The following is a 21504-nucleotide window of genomic DNA, read 5'->3' on the forward strand; positions in this document are numbered from 1 at the left end:
TCACACAATTTTAATTGAGAAATGGGAAAAGTCAGGGCTCTTTTTGAATTATGTGAAACATGCTAGGATGTGCAAATGGGCAGCTGGAGCCCGCAGACCGCTGTCGCTGGTGGTAGGGTATGGCTGGAGGGCGCTGCCCGATTGGTTTCAGATGGGCTGAGTTCAGTAATGGGTCCCTTCTCTTCTCCCCGTGGGCTTGACRGGGTCGTGGATTAGCCAGCAGTTTAGTTCCTGGTTCCGCTTGCATCCAAATTTCAGTCATTGAAGGCTGTTACTCCTCTGTGTGGCTAACTGGCAACTTCTCTTTCTGTGCTGTGTCTTTTAGGTAGAAGTATTGGTGTTTTCAGGCTGTTTGGGCACATCTTCCGGTGGTAAATTAACATGGCAGTGGCAAGGCTGACTGGCTAAACTGGGTGGTAAAATCTGGGAAACTGTTTCTTTGACTAGTAAACTCAGTGAATGTTTGGACTTGCTTGAAATAGATCTAGGAGTTCAAAAAATATTTTGTTTCTTAGCCCGGTACTAGGTGCCTCTGTGAACGTGCTCTACTGTGGTAACAGGCAACAGCCTAAAAATCTCACCAGCAGCTGCAACGCTGCCCCCTTAATGAGGTACCTGCTGTAGAGAAAATACTCTTCCAGTTAGGAAACAAAGCTTTTTCCTGCCCGTTTGATGGTGAGCTGAGTGGATACTGTTAAGCTGCTTAGAGATCCCAGACTCTCTGAGGCAGGGACCGTGTATTCTGTTTTCAGTGTTTAGCRCAACAGGGCCTTATGTGCAGCATTATTTGGTTTTGGAAATGCTTTTCCAAATATGTGTTTGGGTAAATAATCTTTTCCTTTTTTTTATTTTTCCCTTCTGCTAGGTTGCTATAAAGATAATTGATAAAACACAGCTGGATGAAGAGAATCTCAAGAAGATTTTTAGAGAAGTTCAGATCATGAAGATGCTTTGCCACCCACATATCATCAGGTTATATCAGGTAGGAGCACTGTGCAGTGGGTTTTCCATCCCTCTACACAATAGCTTTACATTGTATAGTAGTGCTGCCTTATAGGATTGTCCCTCCATTTTCTCCCCGGTGAAATACTGGGGGAGAATCCTTTGATTAGAAGGGACTGGGGGAAGTGGCTAATTCCTCTCTCTTCTGGGRGATCACGCTTCTGCTATGAGCTGGCCTCTTGCCGTTGTTTATGGCCATTGCATGCTTTTCAGTTTCCCGGCTGAAACCGGATGTGGGCTCCCCTGCTCAATTTAAGGGAGAGAGCAAACCTCATCTGCTAGCAGGATTGAAAGCATGCTGCTCCCCTGCTCTCTTCCTCCTACCCAGTTGTGCCATGGTCCTGTGGACTTGCTGATCTGCCCCTGCTTTGCTGGAAGGTGATCAACAGAAACAGCAGAGCTGCTTTTGTATGTTGTTTGCAGACTTTCCTCTGGCTTGTTTGGCATTTTTACTCTGCAAACAGAATCCCCAAGGACAGAACCACATGTGTGGGTTGCTCTTTATGCACACATTTGGTGTTGCCCCTCTGACTGCATGATCAAATAGAACAGCAAGGAAGTTGCAACAGGCCAGAGACAAACAGATAGCAGAGAGGTGGGAGCAAAGAAATAAAGGGAACAAACACCTCGGTGAAATGTTAAATGCTGTTTTGGAAGCTGTTGGATTGATGGAAGACTCCCTCCCTAGGCCTTTCTGATACAAGGGCTGAAGCAGTGACTTGCAACCAAAGAGCACCTGAAAGCTCTGTACAAACTCCTCTCTCTTGCTTGCAACCCCAGTTCTGGGAAGCTCCTTCCCAGTATCCTGCCAGAACTGACCACTGACCACCAGCTTTGTGCAGGACAACGTGCCCATTTGATGCAGCAGTAAAATTGTGAGGGCTCGCAATCATAGGCCAAATTGGGACTGGAGAGGACTTATCTCCAAGCTAGCTGGTGGAAGTCAGTTGTTCTTTAGGGTGGGCATGCGAAGTGGAGAAAGGACAGTCCTGGGCCCTTCATCTTGATCTTCAGCTTGGGGAAGTATTATGGTAAGAGACCCATTAAAATGGGTAGTCTGCTGTTTGTGCCTACCTGACCCTGATAGCAGGCACTGGAATGTGGAAACTTGAAATTCTGGGGGAAATATGCCAGTATTCATTCCTTTTGTAATGAGTTATTGGGGTTCACGTATGTATTTTAAGGAAGAAGTTGTCATAACCCTCAATAGAAGTTGCCATTTCCTAGAATCAACTGTTGTCTATTCAAGACTGATCTACTTCTGGTCTGCGCTTGATAGATATAAGTAAATATTTAGACTCCAAAGGGCTAAAACTGAGACAGTAAAAGTGATGGGTAACCGTTTAGCTCTTTTGGCCAAACAGTCTACTGTGAGATGCCCAAGGCAGGCAGTGGAGAATTACGGCATTTTTAAGGCACTTGGGGAACCCTTCTTTGCAAACTGATTCCTTAACGCTTTTTTCTTTCTCTTTCTTTTTTCTTTTTCTTTTTTTTGCCAAAGAACTTGTGCAACCTATTTTATTCTGTCTAAAGCTTCTGATATAATGCTCAACAGATTACATTCATGGCTTGACTTTTCTAAGGTGAGAAAAGAGCACTCGCTGTGGAGCATGTTTCATCTGACTGTTCAAGGTGCTTTCAGTAGCATTTTATTCCTCGGAGTTTTCAAGCTTTTTTTTTTAATAGAAACTATTAAAACCTGGAGTTGGAAACTCAAAGCCTTTCACAGTTTTTCATCAGAAATCTGAATTTGTAGATCATATTTCTTTGAGCTTGTAATACTTAAAAGGTCTAAGTGGAAAAAGGAGAAGGTGTCTGTAGTAACTGAAATAAAACAAGAGATTCTGTTTGTCTGGAGACAGGAATATATTTTAAAAAAAATCTTCTTAAGGCTTTTCTGGACGTGTGGTATTACTGTTGAGTGGGAGCTATCTATCATGTCCTGTGTCAATTGAAAAGAACTGGGGTTCATCTCAGTTATATTCATTTTTTTAACATTCAGAAAAACATCAAACCAGCTGTTTGAGCAGCTCCTGTTGTCCAGGCTAGGCTGGTTTGTGAGGTGTGGGGTTTTTTTCAATATGAAGGCCACATGTTTGAGTCGTAATTCTTAATAAGAACCAGCTATGGTGGGCTCCCAGTGCTTAGTGTCGCTATTGAGCTGGTAGTCCCTTTCATGTTAAAAGAACTTTCACTTGTTTTTGAAACATGCGCTGACAAAAGCCAAAACAAATCAGAATGTTTCCATGCCTTTCCTAAACACCCCCTGTATACAAATCCACCTGTGGGGCCTGAAACCCGAGGTTCAGCCTGAGGTCTCGGACGGGAAACTGACCCTGTTTCTCCATTGACCAAACGGGGCAGCCGGCCCAATGCTGAGCATGGGGACTCGGAGAACCCCCAAGCGTAYGCTTGCTGCAAGGCTGGTCTTTGTGCTTGGTCACACGACAGCCGCACTAGGAGCCACCCATACCAGATCTGCAGCCCAGAAGCTGAAAGGAAGGAAAGTAGTATTTGCTGCTTTCTGTATGCAATTGTACATTGTCACCATCTGTCTGTTAAGCAAGCTGTAACCATGTAGTTAAGGCCTGTATTTAGCATGCACTGCCTTGCCCTGTGCTTTTTCCACTTCCAGATCCTGATAGGGATTTTTCTAAAATTGTTCAGGAGTCCTGAGGTGAGTTTGGACAGTAAGTGCCAGGAAAGGTGATAGAACTGTGTTCAGAAATTGGTCACATGCTGCTGAGTCCTGTGCTGTGGCCCTTCCGCAGTACTCTGGGTGCGGTACTGCTTTCTCAGAGGCAGCCTCTCTGTTTCTTTTTCTGCGTAATGTCTCTCCTTCCTTCCTCTGGGATGTGGCAGGGAGCAGAGAATGGGGGTTATTTTCTTGGTTGATTTATCTTTTGAAATTAAGTCCTTTGCTGTCTTCCTCTTCAAGCTCTTAGTTTATGCACACATACAGACACCTGCATGCTCACCAGTCACTGCTCAACCCTTCTCTCCTGCCTCATCCTCTTTTGCTCCCTGTAGTTAACTGGTAGTTGCACCAGGGGAACCTCGCTTTACYTTAGAAGAGCAGCTGCTCCTGCTGCTTTTCTTCATAGCATTTTTTTCCCCCCTCTTGCCCCCTGCCACTGCTTTCCTTGCATAGTCTCTTCTGCATGAATGTCCTGTGCCTGGCCTTGCTCTGCTTCTCGTGAGGAGTGCACAGGTCTGGCTCATCTGTTCACTCCCCAATTCTGGTCACCAGAGGTGGGGGTGTTTGAGCTTTGATGTTAATAACTAAAAGTGAATCACACTAAACTTCTTTGTTTTGGGGGTTCTGAAGGATTAATAGTAACTTACCAAGATTTTGGCTTGTTTCGCATTAGTAGCTTCCCAGTAAGACTTCCACTTAATTGAAGTTCCTGATGACATCCTTAGAATCCCTGTTTGGAAATGTCGTGGTATAGTGTGGGCTGATACTCTCAAGTATCCTCTTCTGTTTGTCCATGTTACCTAGCTGTATCTGATTTGTTTGGGTGAGGTTGCAGAAAAATTTGATGTGCCCTGATCTTTGTCTTTATGGGCTAGTCAATCAGGCTAGATGTGCAGTGGAGCCTTCTGGCCATTTCTAGAATCATTTATAGAAATCATGTCTAATCACTGCCTTTGCATGTTGGAGTGCTGTCACCAAAAATCCTAACAGGCTCTCAAAATGTGTGACACTTACCTGGCTGAAATGGGCAGACTCTCTAAAGGAAAAACCTAGCTCTAGCCCTAGCTAATAGGTCTTGACTCACTTGAAAGTTACTTACTAATTCTGCCAATGTCCCTCTTCCCCACCTTTTGCAATATCGCATTGGTTATTTTAGTTCTTCAGAACAATGATTAGTTTTGAAAGTGAACTAGTTTGGTTACAGCAGCTCTGAAAAGTCTCCCAGGCTTCTGGAAAAGGATGCGACTGGGTAGCAAATGCTAAAGGGAGGCAAGTTGAAGATGAGGAAGGTGCAAGTGAAATGTTGTGTTTAGTTACGGATTTAGTGTTTAAAATTTCCTATTTGATTCATATTTTTCCTCAGTTCCTGTCCATTCCTTTGCATAGGTCTGTAAAGCATGGGAAAGTAATATATATATTTTTTTATTTGATGAAAGCAGTTGCACATGTTAGAAGGTATAAAATTTTTCAATTAGCTTCATTTCCTTGTGCACAAGGCAGTCTCCTTATCTGTCACTTTTCTGTCCTTGTGTCCAGGTTATGGAGACGGAGAGGATGATTTATCTAGTGACAGAGTATGCTAGTGGAGGGGAAATATTTGGTAAGTACATTTATTGCATTCTTTAATCAGATAATGTACTTGATCAACTTCAGTAAACTGAAAATAGCTGCCCCACTCTCTTGTTTCAGCAGAGGAGATGCCCTTCAGCCTGAGAACTTTCCATTGACAAAAGGGGTAAAGAAATAAATGATACCAACTTGATGGAAAAATAACTTCTGTAACCTCTGTTTCTTCTTTGGGTTTCATTGACAGGTGGTGCTGCTCTTCTTTTATTCTGACTTTGGGATTAAATATGTTGTGAAGTAGTCATCCAGTTGCACTTTAAAGTGGTGTCGAATACTTCACTTCCCAGCAAGTTATATGAAACTTGTTGACTATAGTTGAAAAGTTGGCATTTATTAGTGTCTTTTAAAGAAACAGGCTGTCCTGCTGTTCTATAATATTTTATTCTCAAAACCATGTATTTTCTGATCTTTTTTTATATCTGATGTTACCTTAGCATTTATTAGCTACATCCATTTTAAACTCAGTTGTCTGCTAACAAGGTTCTGTCTGAGTTTTTGTGACCACAGAAGCTGTTCTTTAAAGAAAAATTACTATCTGTGCAGCCCAACTGCAAGATCCATTAACTGATCTTGATCATGGCCATAAAATAATAAGAAAATTCATAGAAATAGAAGTTTACTTGCACATCAGAATTTTATGCCAGGTGACAGAGTCAGAATTTTGCAAGATTGATCTTTACTAGCTTAGCTAATATGAGCCTCAGAGAAGGGGGAAAATCCTCGTGAGCTTTGTTTGGGAAAACCAGTGCTTGAAACAAGCTGGCTTTAAGTCTACTTCTGGCAATGTCACTCTGCCCCGTTGTGAGGACAGATGCATATGGCCTGTCAGCTAAATGGAAATACTCTTTTTGTCCTGTTAAGTCATTGCAGAAATTTCACTTTTGATGTCAATGTGCAGTGCTTCTGACTCTGCTGGGAGAGAGGCTGAGTTGTAATAAAAGATGAAGCTCTTAGTGATGCAAGAATAGTCCCAAATTAAGGAAAATATGGTTAAAGTCAGATTCAGCTGAAAAGTGCTGGTTTTCAAATAAAAGCTGCTCGGTGGCACTGAAGCTTGATGAACTCTCTCTTTCCCTAGTGCTACTTGCATTTGGTTTCTGGAAGATGTTTGTGCACAAGCATGTATCCCTTTCATAGTAGGTATATGGGGCAGATCTCGCACACGATTGCTCTGAGGACTGGTTGTGCACAGAAATGAACTCCCTTCTGAACTCCCTGCCGAAATAGCAGTGCTTTGGATAGGAGGTGAARTTGTCTGGTCTGGTTTAATACCAGCATCTTTTTGGAAGTGAGAGGATTAACTCAGCTGTCTCAGGGATCATGAGGCTTCGCATTTGAAGCTGTGAGTTATGGGAACAAGATCTAACATATAAGCAATACCTGCTGTGTTTGAATTGTCTTGGGGGAAAGCAGTTAATTCAGTTAAGAGGATACAAAAACTGGCGACAGTCCTACTTTGATCTTTATCCAATGACTGCCAAGTCTTTCATAAAGGTTCAATGATTGTATCTCTGTAAGAGCCTCGAGGTGCAAGTGGGTGATCTGCTTTAGATGGGTGTTTGAGGCGGAGATGCTGAATGGATTACTTTGACCTTAGCACGTGAGACACCAGAGTGTTGTCACAGTCTAGACCTCCTTTCAGCCTTATTATTTCCTTTGAGAAACACAAAACATGTATCCAAGTGCCTAACATCTAATATAAATTGCAGCCGAAAGGCTTCTTTAAGAAAATGAATGTAATCCAGTAACAGTTCTTAAGTACCTTTGCACTTAGGTGTCATGCTTTGCTTCTCAACATTGTCCATGTTGTTTGGATTCCTCCTTCTCTGAGAAAGTTGCAGTTGAAGGAAGCAAGTGGCAGCTGATGTTTGGAAAGTGGTGAAAAACCTGAGTTCATCCAGCTGAGTTTTCCAGTTACTTCCTCAAAAATTAATTACAGTGCTGGATGCTCAACAATTCTGAAGGCTTGTGAAATTCATTTTGTGTTGTGTAGCAAGTCGTAATTGCAACAAAAGCACTCTAATGTGTATTAGATGCTGCTAGTGCAGTTGTGAGACAGAGCTTGTGTGGGGATAACTGAGAAAAGTATAAATCACTTTTTAGTTTTTCTCTCTTCTGTTGAGTTTGGCAGGGACAGCACATTTTTTTTTTAATCCAGAACTATGTGCAAGCTCATATACAAAGTTGGAATGAATTCTGTTGGTTACAAAAATAGCCTCATACATGAGTTGAGATGAAAATCTAATTACTTTCTAAAATATTTTATGCTGTAGTAAATTCAGCTCATTAGAATGGCTAATCTGCATTATACTGCCCAGCATTTTGTCCTCGTTCATAGCTGGGAGCAGCTAGTCCAAACACTGCCGGTTATGTAATAGCCAGGACTTTTCTTACGGATCGTAGCTAGGCGATTCGGCCTCCGCTAGCATGTTCTGAGAGTCTTCGGGCACCGCGCGAGGCCCAGCAAGCCGCAGCTTTGGTGCAGCAAGGGGGAAGCTAGAGGCTCAGCTTCTGGTAATCACAGGGCTTCCTGAGTGGCCATTAATACTTTGTTCTAACAGCGGAAGCAGCTTATTGGGAGGAAACAGCAACCCATTTTGGAAATATTTCCTTACAGTCGTTAGCATCTCTAATGCTGAAGAATCTCACGTCCTCAGGTTGTTGAGGGAAAGTCTTGTTGCAGTGCAGGCCCTGCTACGGACCCTTCGTGCTCTTCTGTACTGTGGTGCAGAGGATGGATGCTCAAACTTACTTCTGAAGATAAAATTTTAGCAGAGTATTCCTTCAACTCAGTATCTGTCCCTTTTATGGCAGGCATGTTAGGAATCGCTAGACTTGCTGYGAATGGGGCCAGAGGAGTTTTCCTTTACCCAGCAGCTGTGGCAGTAGCTGCTAGGGGCATATATAAAAGTGCAGGTACTGTGAAGGGTGGTGTCTTTTGGTGAAGGGAAAAGGTTGCACTTACACCATGGTAAAGTGACTTCTAACTCTGCCAAGATCTGTGGGTAAGCAGGCCTGGAAAGGTGCTACGCTCGCAGCCCTGAAGCGTTTTCAAGCTGAGCTTCTCACCTGGTGGCCATCTGAGCAGAATAATTTGTACAAACGCACGCACGTGTGCACACACATGCACAGCATGGCAAAACTTGCAGYGGGGTCAAGGGTGCCTCAGTGAAAATCTCACTAACCATCCTGTTGTCTGCTGCTGTTACTGGGCACTGGTGAATGTCTTATCTGTTTTGCTTGATTCTGTCTGAATGATGTTTCTGCGTGACCTAGGTTTTAAAGTGAAATTGTAGTGCTGAGCTGCAAAAGGTGTGTGTGAGGGGCCTGACAACCAGGATTTTCTGTATGCTGAACGCTTGATATAAGACTACCTTGTATGATTTGAGTTATTGCATTACACTTCTGCGCGCTGCAAGTCTTTGTCTGAGGTGAATCTAAGCTGTTTTCTCTAAAGCTTTGAAAAAAAGCTTTCAGAGGCTTAAACTTTGTAATTCTAAATATTATGGAAGAATGAATATAGGAGGGAATTTTCAGCTGAAAAAACCAATAGTTTATGTAAATGATCAAGGTTTAAAGAACATCAGTCAGTGTTGGACACTTGACTTTCTTGTCCCTTGTTAGTTTGAGCTCTGCAGGCCTTCCTTGCTTAGCAGCTAGGAGAGCTTTAGGACCTGTTTATCTGAATTTACAGTTAAAGGTCTGTGGCAGGGCTGATAACTCCTTTAGTGGYTAAGCTGTGCTCTTAGTGTCTTTGATCCATCTGTTATTGGAAACATGTCTTGATAATTCACTTTGTTTGCATAGCAGTGCATGGGGATAAGGGAAAAGACTTGCTTTTGGTTGTGCTGTTAGGTTAAGCAGTGAAATGTAAATTGTTATTTTTGTCCCTCTACACATTTTGCATGTGGTTGGGTTGTTGGCTTGATATTGTGAACAAATAAATGTCTCCTTTTAAACATAGGATGCTCTTTGTTCCAAGTCTCTCGAACGTCCTTTTTTGGAGGTCAAATAGAGCATAGTCTAAAATGATGTTTTGATTTCAGCTGTTTACTATATGAATGCGGCAAGTAATCTGCAGTCCACATTGACAAAAATACAGGTATTTGGTTCATTAGCATATATTCTCAGAAAACTTGAGAAAATTATCTTCTGGTCAATACGTAGCCCTTAGAATATATTTTTGTGATCTGTATGTCTTGATGTATCTTAATAAGGTAATATCACCTTCGTAATTTTTAAAAAAAGTTTAAAAGTTTAATTGAAGCCCAGAAGAGACAGTGACATTTCCAAGTCAGGCTGCAGAGGTATTGGCAATTACCTGAAAATCTAGTCCGTAGCTTTGCATCCAGTGCACTTGTCCACTGGACCTCCCCTTCTGTGTTAGAAAACTTGTAAAATGTTGAAGTTTCTCAGGACTGCTTGGCTGGTCCGAGTTCTCAGTTAACTGTCCTGACAGCGGGAGGCTGACTAATGATGCTTCATTCGGCAGCTGAGGTATCTTCTTGTCTACGTGTTCTAGGAAATGTTTTCCCTATCTCCTCCTCCCCTACAGAAAACCAGAAAGGTTCTTTGGCCCTGTTGGATGCTGCTTCTGTGCAATCACACGGCTGAGTTTGCCTGTTTAAAAAATTTTTTTTCTAGCATTTCACATCTGGAACTGTGCATGAGAAGTGCTCTAAATGGAGCTGAAATGGGGAGAGCTGAAGTGGAGCGGTATTGGTCCAGGCCTGAGTATCCATCAGCTCTTGAATGAAACTGCTGAGGAACGCCGGTTTGTGAAGGAAGGAGCCGCCACGCAGCAGGGCGTAGGCGCAAGAGCCGTGCCTGCAACGCCATCCAGCACCGTAACAAGCTGTAAAAGGAGCCCTTCCCTCCGTGAGAAGCTTACGCTGAGCCGCTGTATGACGAAAGAGCTCTCGCTGAAGCGTTGTGTGCGCTGATGGGCGCCCCTCGGCCTTGTCAGGGAGGGAGGCTGACGGCAGGTGCTGGTCCGGTACCTGGCCGGGGACTCAGGGACACGGGCTGTAGCTGCGGCTCTAACGCTAAGCTCGGCACATCTGCAGTCTCTGAGCCTTTCTCCTCCGTTTACTTCTGCTCGCTAATGACATCAGCTTTCTGAGTATGAATTGTACAGGCATGTTAAACAAAACAGTACCAGTCACTGGAAGGTCAGTCTGCTTCTAAGATCGCAAAGTCACCAAATATGCTGCAAGTTTGACTTAAACACTACATGGAAGAGGTGTGAAGCTTAAGTAGCGTTTGTTGCCCATCTGGGGGGGAAAAAAAAGCGCAAGGAGTCTGTCCAGGGGTTGGAAGTGGAAGCTGCTGTGTATCGGTCCTGTGCCTTTATCAGGAGATGCTTTTCCTTCTCTGTAGGATTTCACTGCTTTTTCTGTTTTGTTTGTTTGTTTTGGTAATGCAGAGAGAAGCATCAGGTTCTTTGTGTGGTTTTGGAGAGCAATGACAGATGTTTTTAAGGACTTGAAATCATGCATTCTCTGCTCTCAGGAAAGCGAGCAACTCTGTACGCCACCTTAGATTCAGAAGAGTGTGTTGACAGAAGCGTTTAATGCGTATGACTCAGCGGCTGGAGTCGGTGCTTCTGCATTTGGTGCTCTTGAGACCAGCACGCTGGTCGCCTAGCTGAACATTCAGGTCATCTCCGTAACCTCCCTTGCATGAGAGGTTTGTGCAGACTAAGCTTGCAATAGTTAATTTTGGAATACAGTTGCCCTTGGTGGTATGTGAAGTATTCTGTAGCTTCATTGTTTCTGTCCTTCCTCTGGAGCTTGTGCAGAAATGTCAGCGTTCTGCAAATGCTGTGCCTATGTGCAGAGCTTGGGGACGGGCCTCCACTCCGGATTTCTTCATTAAATGTGAAATTTCACATCTGAGCTGAAGAGATTTTTTTTTTTTTGCAGTCTAAGCAAGACTAATGAAAGGGGCAGCAGTGTTTCTGAGTGAGCGGGCATCTGGCAGGGTCGCCTTTGCAAACAAAGCTCTGCAACGTGCATTAAACCAAAGGGTGTGTTTTGCTGCCTGTGCTGAGGGACAGAGCTGAGAACCAGCCCTGGTTGTGCTGAAAACCTGGGTGGGAAAAGGTGATAGTGGGCAACAGAAAGGCAGCTGACGGGGAGGACGGGGAGCCRTGAAGGGGGCTGTGTTTCGTACAGTGCCGTAATCCTTTCAGACCTTTAAAGTGACGCTTCCTGGTGGACTGGCCGCAAGGAAGTAAATGAATAGTTTGAGAACTCAATGTGGTCATTTTACATCAGTAGTGCAATAGAGTGTTTTTCCCTTTCTAGGGTATTTCTTGAGGTTTTTTCTGACAGAAATTGTATATTTCTGTCCTTCTTGAATGTTTTTGTCCTTCTTGAATGTTTTTGTCCTTTTAATTTATATTTGAACCTGGATAGAACAAAAATACACTTGTGAGAGCCTTGTAGAAATATGCCTGCTGGAATAGCTGGACTTGATTTCTTGTTGGCAGTAGTGAAAGATGTAAGAGTGGTTTTTTTTAATATATTTTCTTTACGTTGAGAGATTTGGATCTTGCGCTTTGTTTTAAGAGTGCTTACTACATCAGCAGGTTGTGTTCCCAGTCTCGAGAAGATTAAAAAATGTGAATGACCTTGACTTGTTTAGGAACCAATCTAGTGTCTATTAATCGCTAGCAAAGTTTAAATTGGAGCRGGCCCTTGCTTAACTCTGCTCATCAGTGTCACAACCTGTTTGAGTAAAAGATTTATGACCATGTGCAGGACTTGGTGAAATATGATGGGACTATTTGTGATAATAAGTTTGGCTTTTATTAGCAAGTGCATTAAGAGTCGCATTGGAATTGGTGATGGATTACCTTCCCCAGCCCCGGTTCAGATTTGCTCATGGAATCCATTTCTCTGAATAAAACTTAATTGACAAGTTTTTGAAAAACAACTTCACTCTTGCACAACATTAGTAGTCAAGCCTAGAGAAGTAGGTTGCTGTTCAATCAGAGCAAGCAGAACTGCTTTGATGTATTTTGGTAATTAGTATTTACTGCAGATCAATTATGTCACAGGTATTTTAATTAATGGGTGGCTGGGAAAAATACAACCACCTGATGAGAAACCTTCAGAAGTGATTTATTTTCATCATTTTTGAGAATAGATATCTCTATCAAGCTCTCCAGTCCAAATAGAGTTTACGAAGTGAAATAAACTGAAGTGATTTGTTTTTAGCTAGAAGTCTGAGGTCAAATCCATGGCCCAGCTGAGAAGTAATAGTGTTGTGAAATGGGCAAGGAGGTAATGTTGCACATTAAATTTAATCTTCAGTTGGTTCTCGGGGTATCATTACAGTGGGTTGCTGACTTGCACCTGTTTTGGGGTTGCCGTATGAATATGAAGCCTTCCTCTGGCTTCTCTCTCTCTCTCCCTCTCCTTCCCCCCCTTTTTTTTGGGAGGGGGGAGCAGGTGCTGCAAGTATCTTTGTATCCCCTGAAGATTTCCTTCAGAACTGCTGTCTTGAAGGCATCTGAGTAAAGCTGAATGTCTGCCCTCTCGTATGAAATGCATAGACGCAGGCGGAAGGGAAGAAAAAAACGATTGGGCTTTTGTTTGCAGGTGCCTTTGTTAATCTGCCCTGTGACTTGATTTCCAGCTCCAGTGTGGCGCAGGATGCTGTGTAATTAACCTGGAGGAGGTGAAGGATGGGTGATGTGTACTTCACTGCCGTGCTTTCAAATTGCTTTCACCCAAGGAAGTCTACTTAACAAACAGGAGCTAGTGAATTAACTCCCCAAATGGTGATGTTCCTCGCGCTTGGTGGCAAGAGTGTGCTTTCAAGAGGCAGCCTGGATGATTGACCTTTAGCCTAGGTTTTTCTGTTTGTAGTGGTGGCTGCTGTCCAATTTTTAAAAATCTCATTGTCATCTACAAAACCCATGGAATAGACGTGCTGTCTCTCACCCGCTCCAGCACATGCTTTTATTAGAGAGGAGAGGGGTTGTGCAAACCTCTCTCTGAAGTTCTTTCCGCCTGTTAGGGAAACTTGGCTGCTCTCCCAGCGCTGCATGTGGGTCAGGATATGTGGTTACTGTGGGCTCTCCAGAACACTTGACAGGTTTCTCCTGCTTTTTTTGTAGCCCTGTCCCTCAACTTCATAATCTCACAAATTGCGGTTCCTAGCTACGTCTGTTATCATGCTACATCATCTTTAGCTAGAGAYTGGCTTATGGAGCAGAGAGATATTAAGAAAGTGTGATAATCGTATTTCATAATTCAACTGCCGATGACTCTCTTTTGTTTTGCTTTTTTATGCTAAAGCAAATCCCATCTCATTGCCAGGGACAAGAGACTCCYGGTGCAGTTTTGCTGCCTGTGCTGATTGTGCTTCAGGGGAGGGGTATGCTTTTCCTCCTCCTTCCTGTCCCATTTTTTTACTGCCTGTCTCCAGCCTTTTCATCCTAACTTGCAGGAAAGCATGAATAGTAGTTTGCTAAGCCTTTGACGCTGGAATTGTTTGGCAACTGAAGTGGCCTCTGCAAGATCTGAGACCTGCTGAGGAGTTTGAAATGGTTCCTCTTCAACCAAGTCTTTTTTTTATTATTATTATTTTTTTAAGAAGCCTTATTTTTAATAATCTAGTGCTTTCAAGTTTTAAATGGATTAATTTAAGTTGGATTGCTGTTTTACACTTTCCTTTGTGACCTGCKAAGTCAGGTGGAGGCTTGTCATGTCCATGTTTGAAAGGATGACTTTCAAGGAAAGCCCAACTGGCAACAGATAGTACATTTGAGTGAGAATAGAGATTTTCAGCAAAATATTTTAGAGTACTTGGGTTTTCTTCATAGAGGTAAGTTTCATTTTTATAACAATGTGTTRCAGAAAAAAAATACCATTCTATGGCAAATACACTTTTTGCACCAAAACRGTAGCAAATAGCAGGAGACTGAGTATAACTGTTAAGAATTCCTGCAGATATGTGTTGAAGTGTGTGTGGTGATTTCCTTTTGTTGCATTGCAGAAGTAAAAATGTTCCTGAAACTGCACTTTTATACTGATATGCAGCATTTATAATGGGAGCTTTAGGAATATCTAGGCTGGATCTCACCCAAGGTGTACTTTGTAGAGTGACCCGTGTCTGCTAGAAGCAACTACAGTGAGTGTCAGAAGTAAATGTAAAAACGCTGTTGGAGTGGAGCTGCCATAAACTCTGCTTGAGCATACTAGGGCTTCACCCTGATCTGGTAATGACTGGCTTTGACTTGAAGCRGGATGATTTTAAATACTTTCTGCAACTGTAATGTGTTTTAGCTATAGAGTGTGAGGTGCCAAAGACTAAAAGTCCTCCTCAAAAAACAGAGGGGAGGCTGGGATGGCATATGGCTGTGAACTTGCACCTTTCACTGTCTAGATAATATGGAATGAGGCTCAGTATTTTGCTTAAGGAAAAGGCTGAAAAAGATTTTAAAACATTAGACTCATCACAAAACACAGTTCTCATTTTCCAGCCAGCGTACCAGCTGTTCCCTACATCAAGGAAGGTGTATAATTCTGAAGCCTTTCACTTGACTTGGAGGCAGCCTAAATAACAGTCAGTGTGGCTGTATGCGGGAGTCCTTTCCAATGTAGCTTCAGGTCTTAAATCRTTTGCAATCAGCTAGAGTCAGGAATTGGCCCCAGAGCACTGTGACGTTTGCTGGATGGCCTGTCCTCTCTCTCCTTTCTTCCTTGTGTGTGCGTGCATGYACGTGAAAGCAGGTGACATTATCCCAGCAGGAACCTGGAAAACACAGCAGTTACCTGCCTCTCTTTGTGTCTGCAGCATTTGCCGCAAGCGTGTGAGAAGCCCTTATCCTGGTTGCATTCCCTGTGTGAGTAACCACTTTGTTCTTTACTTTGTTCCTTACAGATCACTTGGTAGCGCATGGACGCATGGCAGAGAAGGAAGCTCGGAGAAAGTTCAAGCAAATAGTGGCTGCTGTCAACTTTTGTCACTGTCGTAACATAGTTCACAGAGATTTGAAGGCAGAAAATCTACTTTTGGATGCTAACCTTAACATCAAAATAGCAGGTGAGCTAAGACTAGCAGTGTGGGAGGAAGGCAGCTGCTTTCAGAAGTTGATAAATGTAGGCATTGGCTGCTTCCAGGTATTCAGAAAGAAGGAAATGCAGTGCAGCTAAAGGAAGCTTTGGATTTCTGTGTGGCCTGCTGCCCAGAGCTGACACTGACAGGTTGTAGCAAGGTGATTTATATCTCCCTTGAAGTAGTGCAAAATAAAAGAAAGAAAAGCAGGTTTGGCTTTGTATGTAAATTTGGGGGTATAGCTACTGCAGATTTCCTATACACCAGATAATGGGCAAGACAAATACTAAAAATTGACCTTGCTTTGAGTCCTGCTGCCAGTTTAGGATTTCTCTGAAGCAGGTCAGATTAAGTAAGAGAGAAAGAATGGAAAAGTAAGGGTAACAAAGCTTATGGTAGAGAAGTGAAGGGGAAATAGCTGTCTTGGCGTAATTTCACTGTTGCTCCCTGACAGAGCAAGAGAACAACCCCAGTGCTTTGGGTGTTTTATTCATCACAGGGGGAGAAGCTGAAGTTGTTATAAAACAGGCCCTTAGTCTGTGCCCAGCACTTCACCGGACAGTGCAGGTAYTTTTTTGCTAATAACTGCCCTTCCAAAAAGCCTGCATCCTGGGCAGTTTCTAGCCCGACCTGGCACAGGCCTGCATGTCTGTGTTCCTATGGAACTGAGTCTAGGCTGCTTAGCTCTGTCCGTGAAGTACTAACTAGACTTGGCTTCATTAAGATCTGTGGGATTTTACAATAACTGGTTGAAACAAAAGGAGATTTAATACTCCCTTGGTCATCTCATTTCATGGGCTTTTGCTATGGAATGGCTAATACTTATCTTCTTAAGTCTAGCAGAGCCTATTTCATGGCAGAGATTTTGGGAAAGGACTTTGTTACCCCATCTCTTAATAGGCGGCTTTGGAGCCTCCTAGCCTTGTGGCAGAGCRCAGTGCTGGTGTTGCTGTGGTGGGATGTATAGATAATATCCTGTGGTGAATGATTCCTTTCTTTACCTCCCTGGTACTTATTTTTGTTCTCTATAATATATGTTTGTGCATTTTCATTTTTAATATTTAGGTGAATATCCATATTGTAGCAGCTGGCAGGACTRAAATACTGAAAGGTTTGTCAGCATTTCAATTATAAAGCCCCCTTTAGAAAGGTTTGTAACTCAGTTAACTTGCTTAAGGCTGTAACTTGCCACAGAACTTCTCAGTCTGGGAGCAATTTTAATTCCGATCTGACTTTAAGCTTAAAAACTCTTTAGAGAGCCAGTATCTCAAGATGYGCATGTATATTTTGGGGGTTTAAACTGAAATATTTTGGTTAAGTTTCAGTCAAGAGGTCAGGCCCCACTTCTTTTTGAAGCTCAGTCTTTACCTTATGTAGACTAAAAGCATGGCTTGGAACAACACACACCATAGTATCTTCTTTAATGATCTTCCTTTATTTTCAAAATGTGACAACTGAAAATGTAGGATGGGTTTTTAAGGATGCTCTTTTTGGGGACGTCCTCAAACTTGAGGCCCAGCTGTTGCTAAGTCATCCTTCTCATTTAGGCTGCATTGAGGGCCTTGCATTCCTTTTAGCAATGGCACTTAGTTGAACAGTTGTGAACCAAAAACCAGACAACTTTTACATTGCTTCTTATCTAAGCAGGCTCTATCAAGGTGCGTTTGGTCAACATGCAGCAGTTGCGTGAGAAACAAAGTTAAGTGTAATCTGTGAACTTCTCCCCAAATGGCCGGTGGGAAAAGGGCAGCATTCTCACTGGGCTTTTTGTAAATGCCTTCCTTGGTCTGTATTTGAAGAGAATGTGCTTGAAATAGCCTGTTTCACCTATTAGACTGGGAGTTGGGAATACTCCTGTACCTTGATAGCCTCTTGGAAAGAGAAAGTAGTCATTTTTTGTGATGTGTTACTGTACTCTTATGTACCATCAGTAGGTATTAGGTTGGATTTTAACATTTTATTTTTCTAGTAAAGCAATGAGTAATTATTTAGGCTTTTCTTATTGTCATTTTTGAATCTGCATGGAAAGAATTGGGAAGGAATAGCAGGGAGTGAAGGATTCTATGAATCTTCCTCTGAACACTTAACAGTATAAATCACATCCTGATTTGCTTCAGTGCAAGGACACTAACCTGTTCTTTGCTCTTCTCTGAGAAGATGACTGAGACAGGTCACAGTTGAAGGACTTGAGAGGTTCTTACACATTTCTTATGTTTTAAGTGAACCTGTGCTGCCTTGCACTGTGAGTGCATTTCTTGGCCACCTGAAAGCCAGGCAGCTTGCCCCTCCTAGAACCACGCTGTGTGCTGTCGCTGAAATGGAAACACGATGAAGATGTGGAGAAAACGGCTTGTTTTTACCAGTCAGTAAGACTCATTTCCTACAATTGGATAAGAGCCTTGATACTAAGGTGGGATGGCAGCAAGCGCCTGTATGTAACTATCGCACTGAAACAGCGAGAGGAGTTAGTGGCAGATAATGGAATCCCTACAAGAAAGGTCGTTCAGGAAGTCTTCATAAGCGACACTTTCTGATATCTGTTTTATGCACACAGATGTACTAATGATTTGAGGCCATCTGGTATTAATGGGAAAAAAACTAATCTGTGTTGTGTTTTTCTAGCAAATTAAAAAGAAGAAAAACTTCTTCAAAACTAACCTAGGTAGAAGCTGGAATACAGCTGGATTTCCTAAAGAGATGTCCACGTGGGCATGCTGACAAGCTACGTGAATGTTTGAAAATTGTGGAAACCTTTTTTAACCTAAGGAATTTGGAAACTATTTTCCTTCCCAATCTCTGCTCCCAGAATGGATTCTAGAAGATAGTTCCCACCTATGTGGTGGTAGTGTTTTACTGGGCAGGAAGATATAGTAGTGATTTGAAATGTAGCCTGGAAAAGCTGATTTACAGTATAGGATTTTCCAAGTATTAAGTTTTGTCCCTATAACTCATCAATTATAACTTGACACCAGTTCTTCCATTGTTTCAGGAGCAAAAAAAAGAAAAGTGATAGGAACTGATCTCTTTCACACTAGACCTCCCAGAATAAATACTACAGAAATGCATGGCAGATCAACAAAACCTTCTTTCACAAACCTGTTAACAGTGCCTAACTCGAACCTTTTCAATAAGGCTTTAAGTAGATATATAGCTTCCATCAGCTGAATGTCTAGCGTGTCTTCTGAGAGCTCCCTGTGGTAGATCTGGTTACTGTTTTCCATCGAGTAGCATTAGTGCAAGTAGCCCAGTGAGCCACAGTAAGCCAGTACGTAATCTCAAACACCCAGAACAGAGCCTGGGACTAGAACTATGTGGTTCTTTTGGGTATGAAACACTGTTAAAGGACATGTAATCATTTTCCATACCTTCCCAGACTTGGGAAAGAAATCCTAATATTTTGCTATGAGTCCCCCTCCTCTAAATGCTATGCTATATTGCATGGCATGCAAAATGCAAAGAAAGCAAAAGAATGACTTTTCTGCGTGATTGCTTTCTCACTTCATGTGTAGCTCTGTAGCAGGCAGGGTGGTGCCTGCCTGCTAATGCCACTGATATGTATCTGCATAGTCTTTAAGCAATGTCTATAATGCCCACAGCTTTTGGAGTTTTACAGAATTTTCAGATTCCTGCCAGTGCAGATTTCCTAGCACATTACTCCTGGTCTCCAGTTGACCTTCTGTTGTAGCTTTGCATCTTTTTTTTTATTCAGCATTAGTTAAGTAATTGTCACTTAACAGTATATTGTAGCAGCCTTGCAGTATGTTAATGCTGCTGTTCTCATTTATAGGTATCCAGAAGTGTTATGCTTTGGTCTGTTGTGACTATACAGTTCTCCTGTAAACAGTAACAAATGCTGTTATCCTAGCTTTCATTTTTCCCATGGATGCTTTTTCTCCAGGGTACCTTCTCAGAGTCTGAGTCAGTAGCTTCTGGCACTGTGTTCCCTTGTGCTCCCAGTCAGAAAGTTCAGCCAGGAGCTGAGATTATTGCTAAATATGCAGGCCTTCCTAGCATATGACTTCAGAGAGGAATCCAATCTGTGCATTGCTTTGCATTTGTTTGCAAGAGCACACTCGCTCTGTCACCGGAGTCCCTGTTGTACTGATGCTAATGGGATCATATAAGAACTGGTCTATTGGGGACTTTTCCTGTGGCTTATTAGGACTTTGATTTTTAGTGTCACTTGTTGAACTGGCTCTCCACTCTTCTGCAGTTATAGAGATGTCTCTCTTAGATGTTGTTCCTGGGTCAAATCATCATGAGCTTTAACATGCTCTTTAAAAATGCCTTTTTTCCGTTTGCATCTGTTTGTGAAATGAGACTTGGTTACTCCCTGGGTGATTTGGATTTATAAGTCTTTCCTTGGAGTGTAGTGACTCCCATAGTTTTTAAGAATGCTTATTTAAATAACAGTTTGGTTTGGGGTGGAGTTCTTTAACTTTTGGTTTTCCAAAACCTCCCCCTCATCTATATTCTATTTTGGCTYTTAAAGACTGCTGTTTTCACCACGCTTGACCCGAGTCCATTAAGCACAGGTGGGTTTTGGAAAACTGTTTCCAGTCTTTGAGCAGTGCTTTGCATAAAGCAGAACCATCTGGTTCTAGTTCCCTGTAGATATGAAAAGTATGAATCACTGTGGGGTCTGCGGGGCTGGGTAAAGAAGCAGCTCTTTACAGAGAGATACTTTTTCTCGTTCTAAAATCYGGGGAAGTTGTAGGGTGAGTGTCAGTGCTTCTGGAATCTGCTGGTTGAATACCTACATGTTTGCAGTGTCTCTTCCTTTTTAGCATGGTTTTCTCTGCCGGTCCGTCTCCTATCCACTTCCAAAAAAGCAGTGAACCTGCGGGCAATTTCAACCCAATGTGAAAGAGGGGTAAAGTTTCAAAGACAGCCAATCTCGTACAACTTCGAAGCCTGGGAGAGGGCTGTGCGAGGCAGCTGTTGCGTGTCTGTCCAGCAGCAGCAGCAGCCGCCCAGCCGGCTGGCGGGTGCGCGGCCCTGGAGCTGTTGCGGAGCGCGCGCGCTCGCTTGTCACGCTGCCCCCGGACGGGGCCGTTAGGTGGGTGACGTGGTGAGGGGACCGGGCCTCGGCTGCGTTCATTCAGCCGCTCGTGGAGCACCTTGTTGCCCTGTCCCTTGCCGAGCTAAGATCCCCAGTAGCGGTATGGAGCTTTCCCTTCTCCCCGCTCTCACGAGCAGTTCTGCGCATGTCAGACTGGATTACTGGGCAGTCAGACGCCTATTAAAAGTCTACTGGGACCACAATCTTAAAAAGACAATGTGCAATATTAGCTCCTTGGACAATGTGGGTGGCTCCCAACATGCTGCAAAGCCCCCTAGAGTGTATACAATCAAAGGATAGATAAGAAAAACTGAACTAGTTTGCTGAAAATATCACTGAATTGCAAAGTACCAAAATTTCGACTTGTTTTTGCACAGTTAGAAAGAGTTTACATGTGAACTTGACTACAAATGCTGTGTTATTACAAGATGGAAATATATTTAGAGCTGTGGTTTTTATTGCTTGTTCTGGTAGTCATAATTCAGGTACGTGTTAAACATCCTACTTTAAATGTGAGAGAGTAATTCAGAAGCTTGCAGAGGTGGAGATGACGCATGTGCAGCTGTGTGCTTCTTCCAGGAATTAGTGCCCCCTGTTCTTGTGTTTTGGAAGTAGAGACAATTTATTTAGTTTCCAACAGTAAAAATGCAAAGGGTGTTTAAGTTCCTGGTTTTGAGATTGTGATGCTTTTAAAGGACATACATTGAAAGTAAATGTGAAAAGGTAAATTTACCTTGGTGAATGTATATTTACCAGAGATGGTAAGATTAACCGGAGATGGTAATACACCCACCATCTCTGTGCGCTGTTTTAAGGTAGGGTTTGAACTGCATCGTATATACTCCGGGTATTTCAGCAGGAACTTGCTGTGTTAGATATTCTCCACAGAGAGAAGCAGTCAGTCTCTGTGTTGGGAATTTTCCTCCCTATGAAAGGATAAAGCAAACTTACCTTCTGCCTTTTGAGTTAACATGAGTTGTTCTAGCTGCACCCCGCTGCGACTAGCTGTGCTGAGGTAGTTTGCTGATTTTTGCAGAAGCTGTTT

At 42.8% G+C, this 21504-nt stretch overlaps 1 protein-coding gene across 5 annotated transcripts in view; it reads left to right on the forward strand.

The window, feature by feature from the left end:
* Nucleotides 1-865: 865 nt before the first annotated feature.
* SIK3 (SIK family kinase 3) overlaps nucleotides 866-21504 on the forward strand; it is a 49818-nt gene continuing 29179 nt past the window's right edge. For 2 of the 5 annotated variants that reach the window (XM_026057933.1, XM_026057935.1), the window contains exons 1-3: nucleotides 868-982; nucleotides 5237-5300; nucleotides 15224-15385. In XM_026057933.1, coding sequence (XP_025913718.1) covers nucleotides 941-982; nucleotides 5237-5300; nucleotides 15224-15385 — 268 coding nt within the window. In that variant the 5' untranslated portion in view covers nucleotides 868-940. Of the gene's footprint in view, nucleotides 983-5236; nucleotides 5301-15223; nucleotides 15386-21504 lie in introns of those variants that run through there. The other 3 variants (XM_026057930.1, XM_026057932.1, XM_026057931.1) reach the window with 3 other exon arrangements.

The sequence above is a fragment of the Apteryx rowi genome, unplaced genomic scaffold (assembly GCF_003343035.1).
Source record: "Apteryx rowi isolate R43461 unplaced genomic scaffold, aptRow1 scaffold_141, whole genome shotgun sequence".
In the NCBI taxonomy this organism is placed as follows: Eukaryota; Metazoa; Chordata; class Aves; order Apterygiformes; family Apterygidae; genus Apteryx; species Apteryx rowi.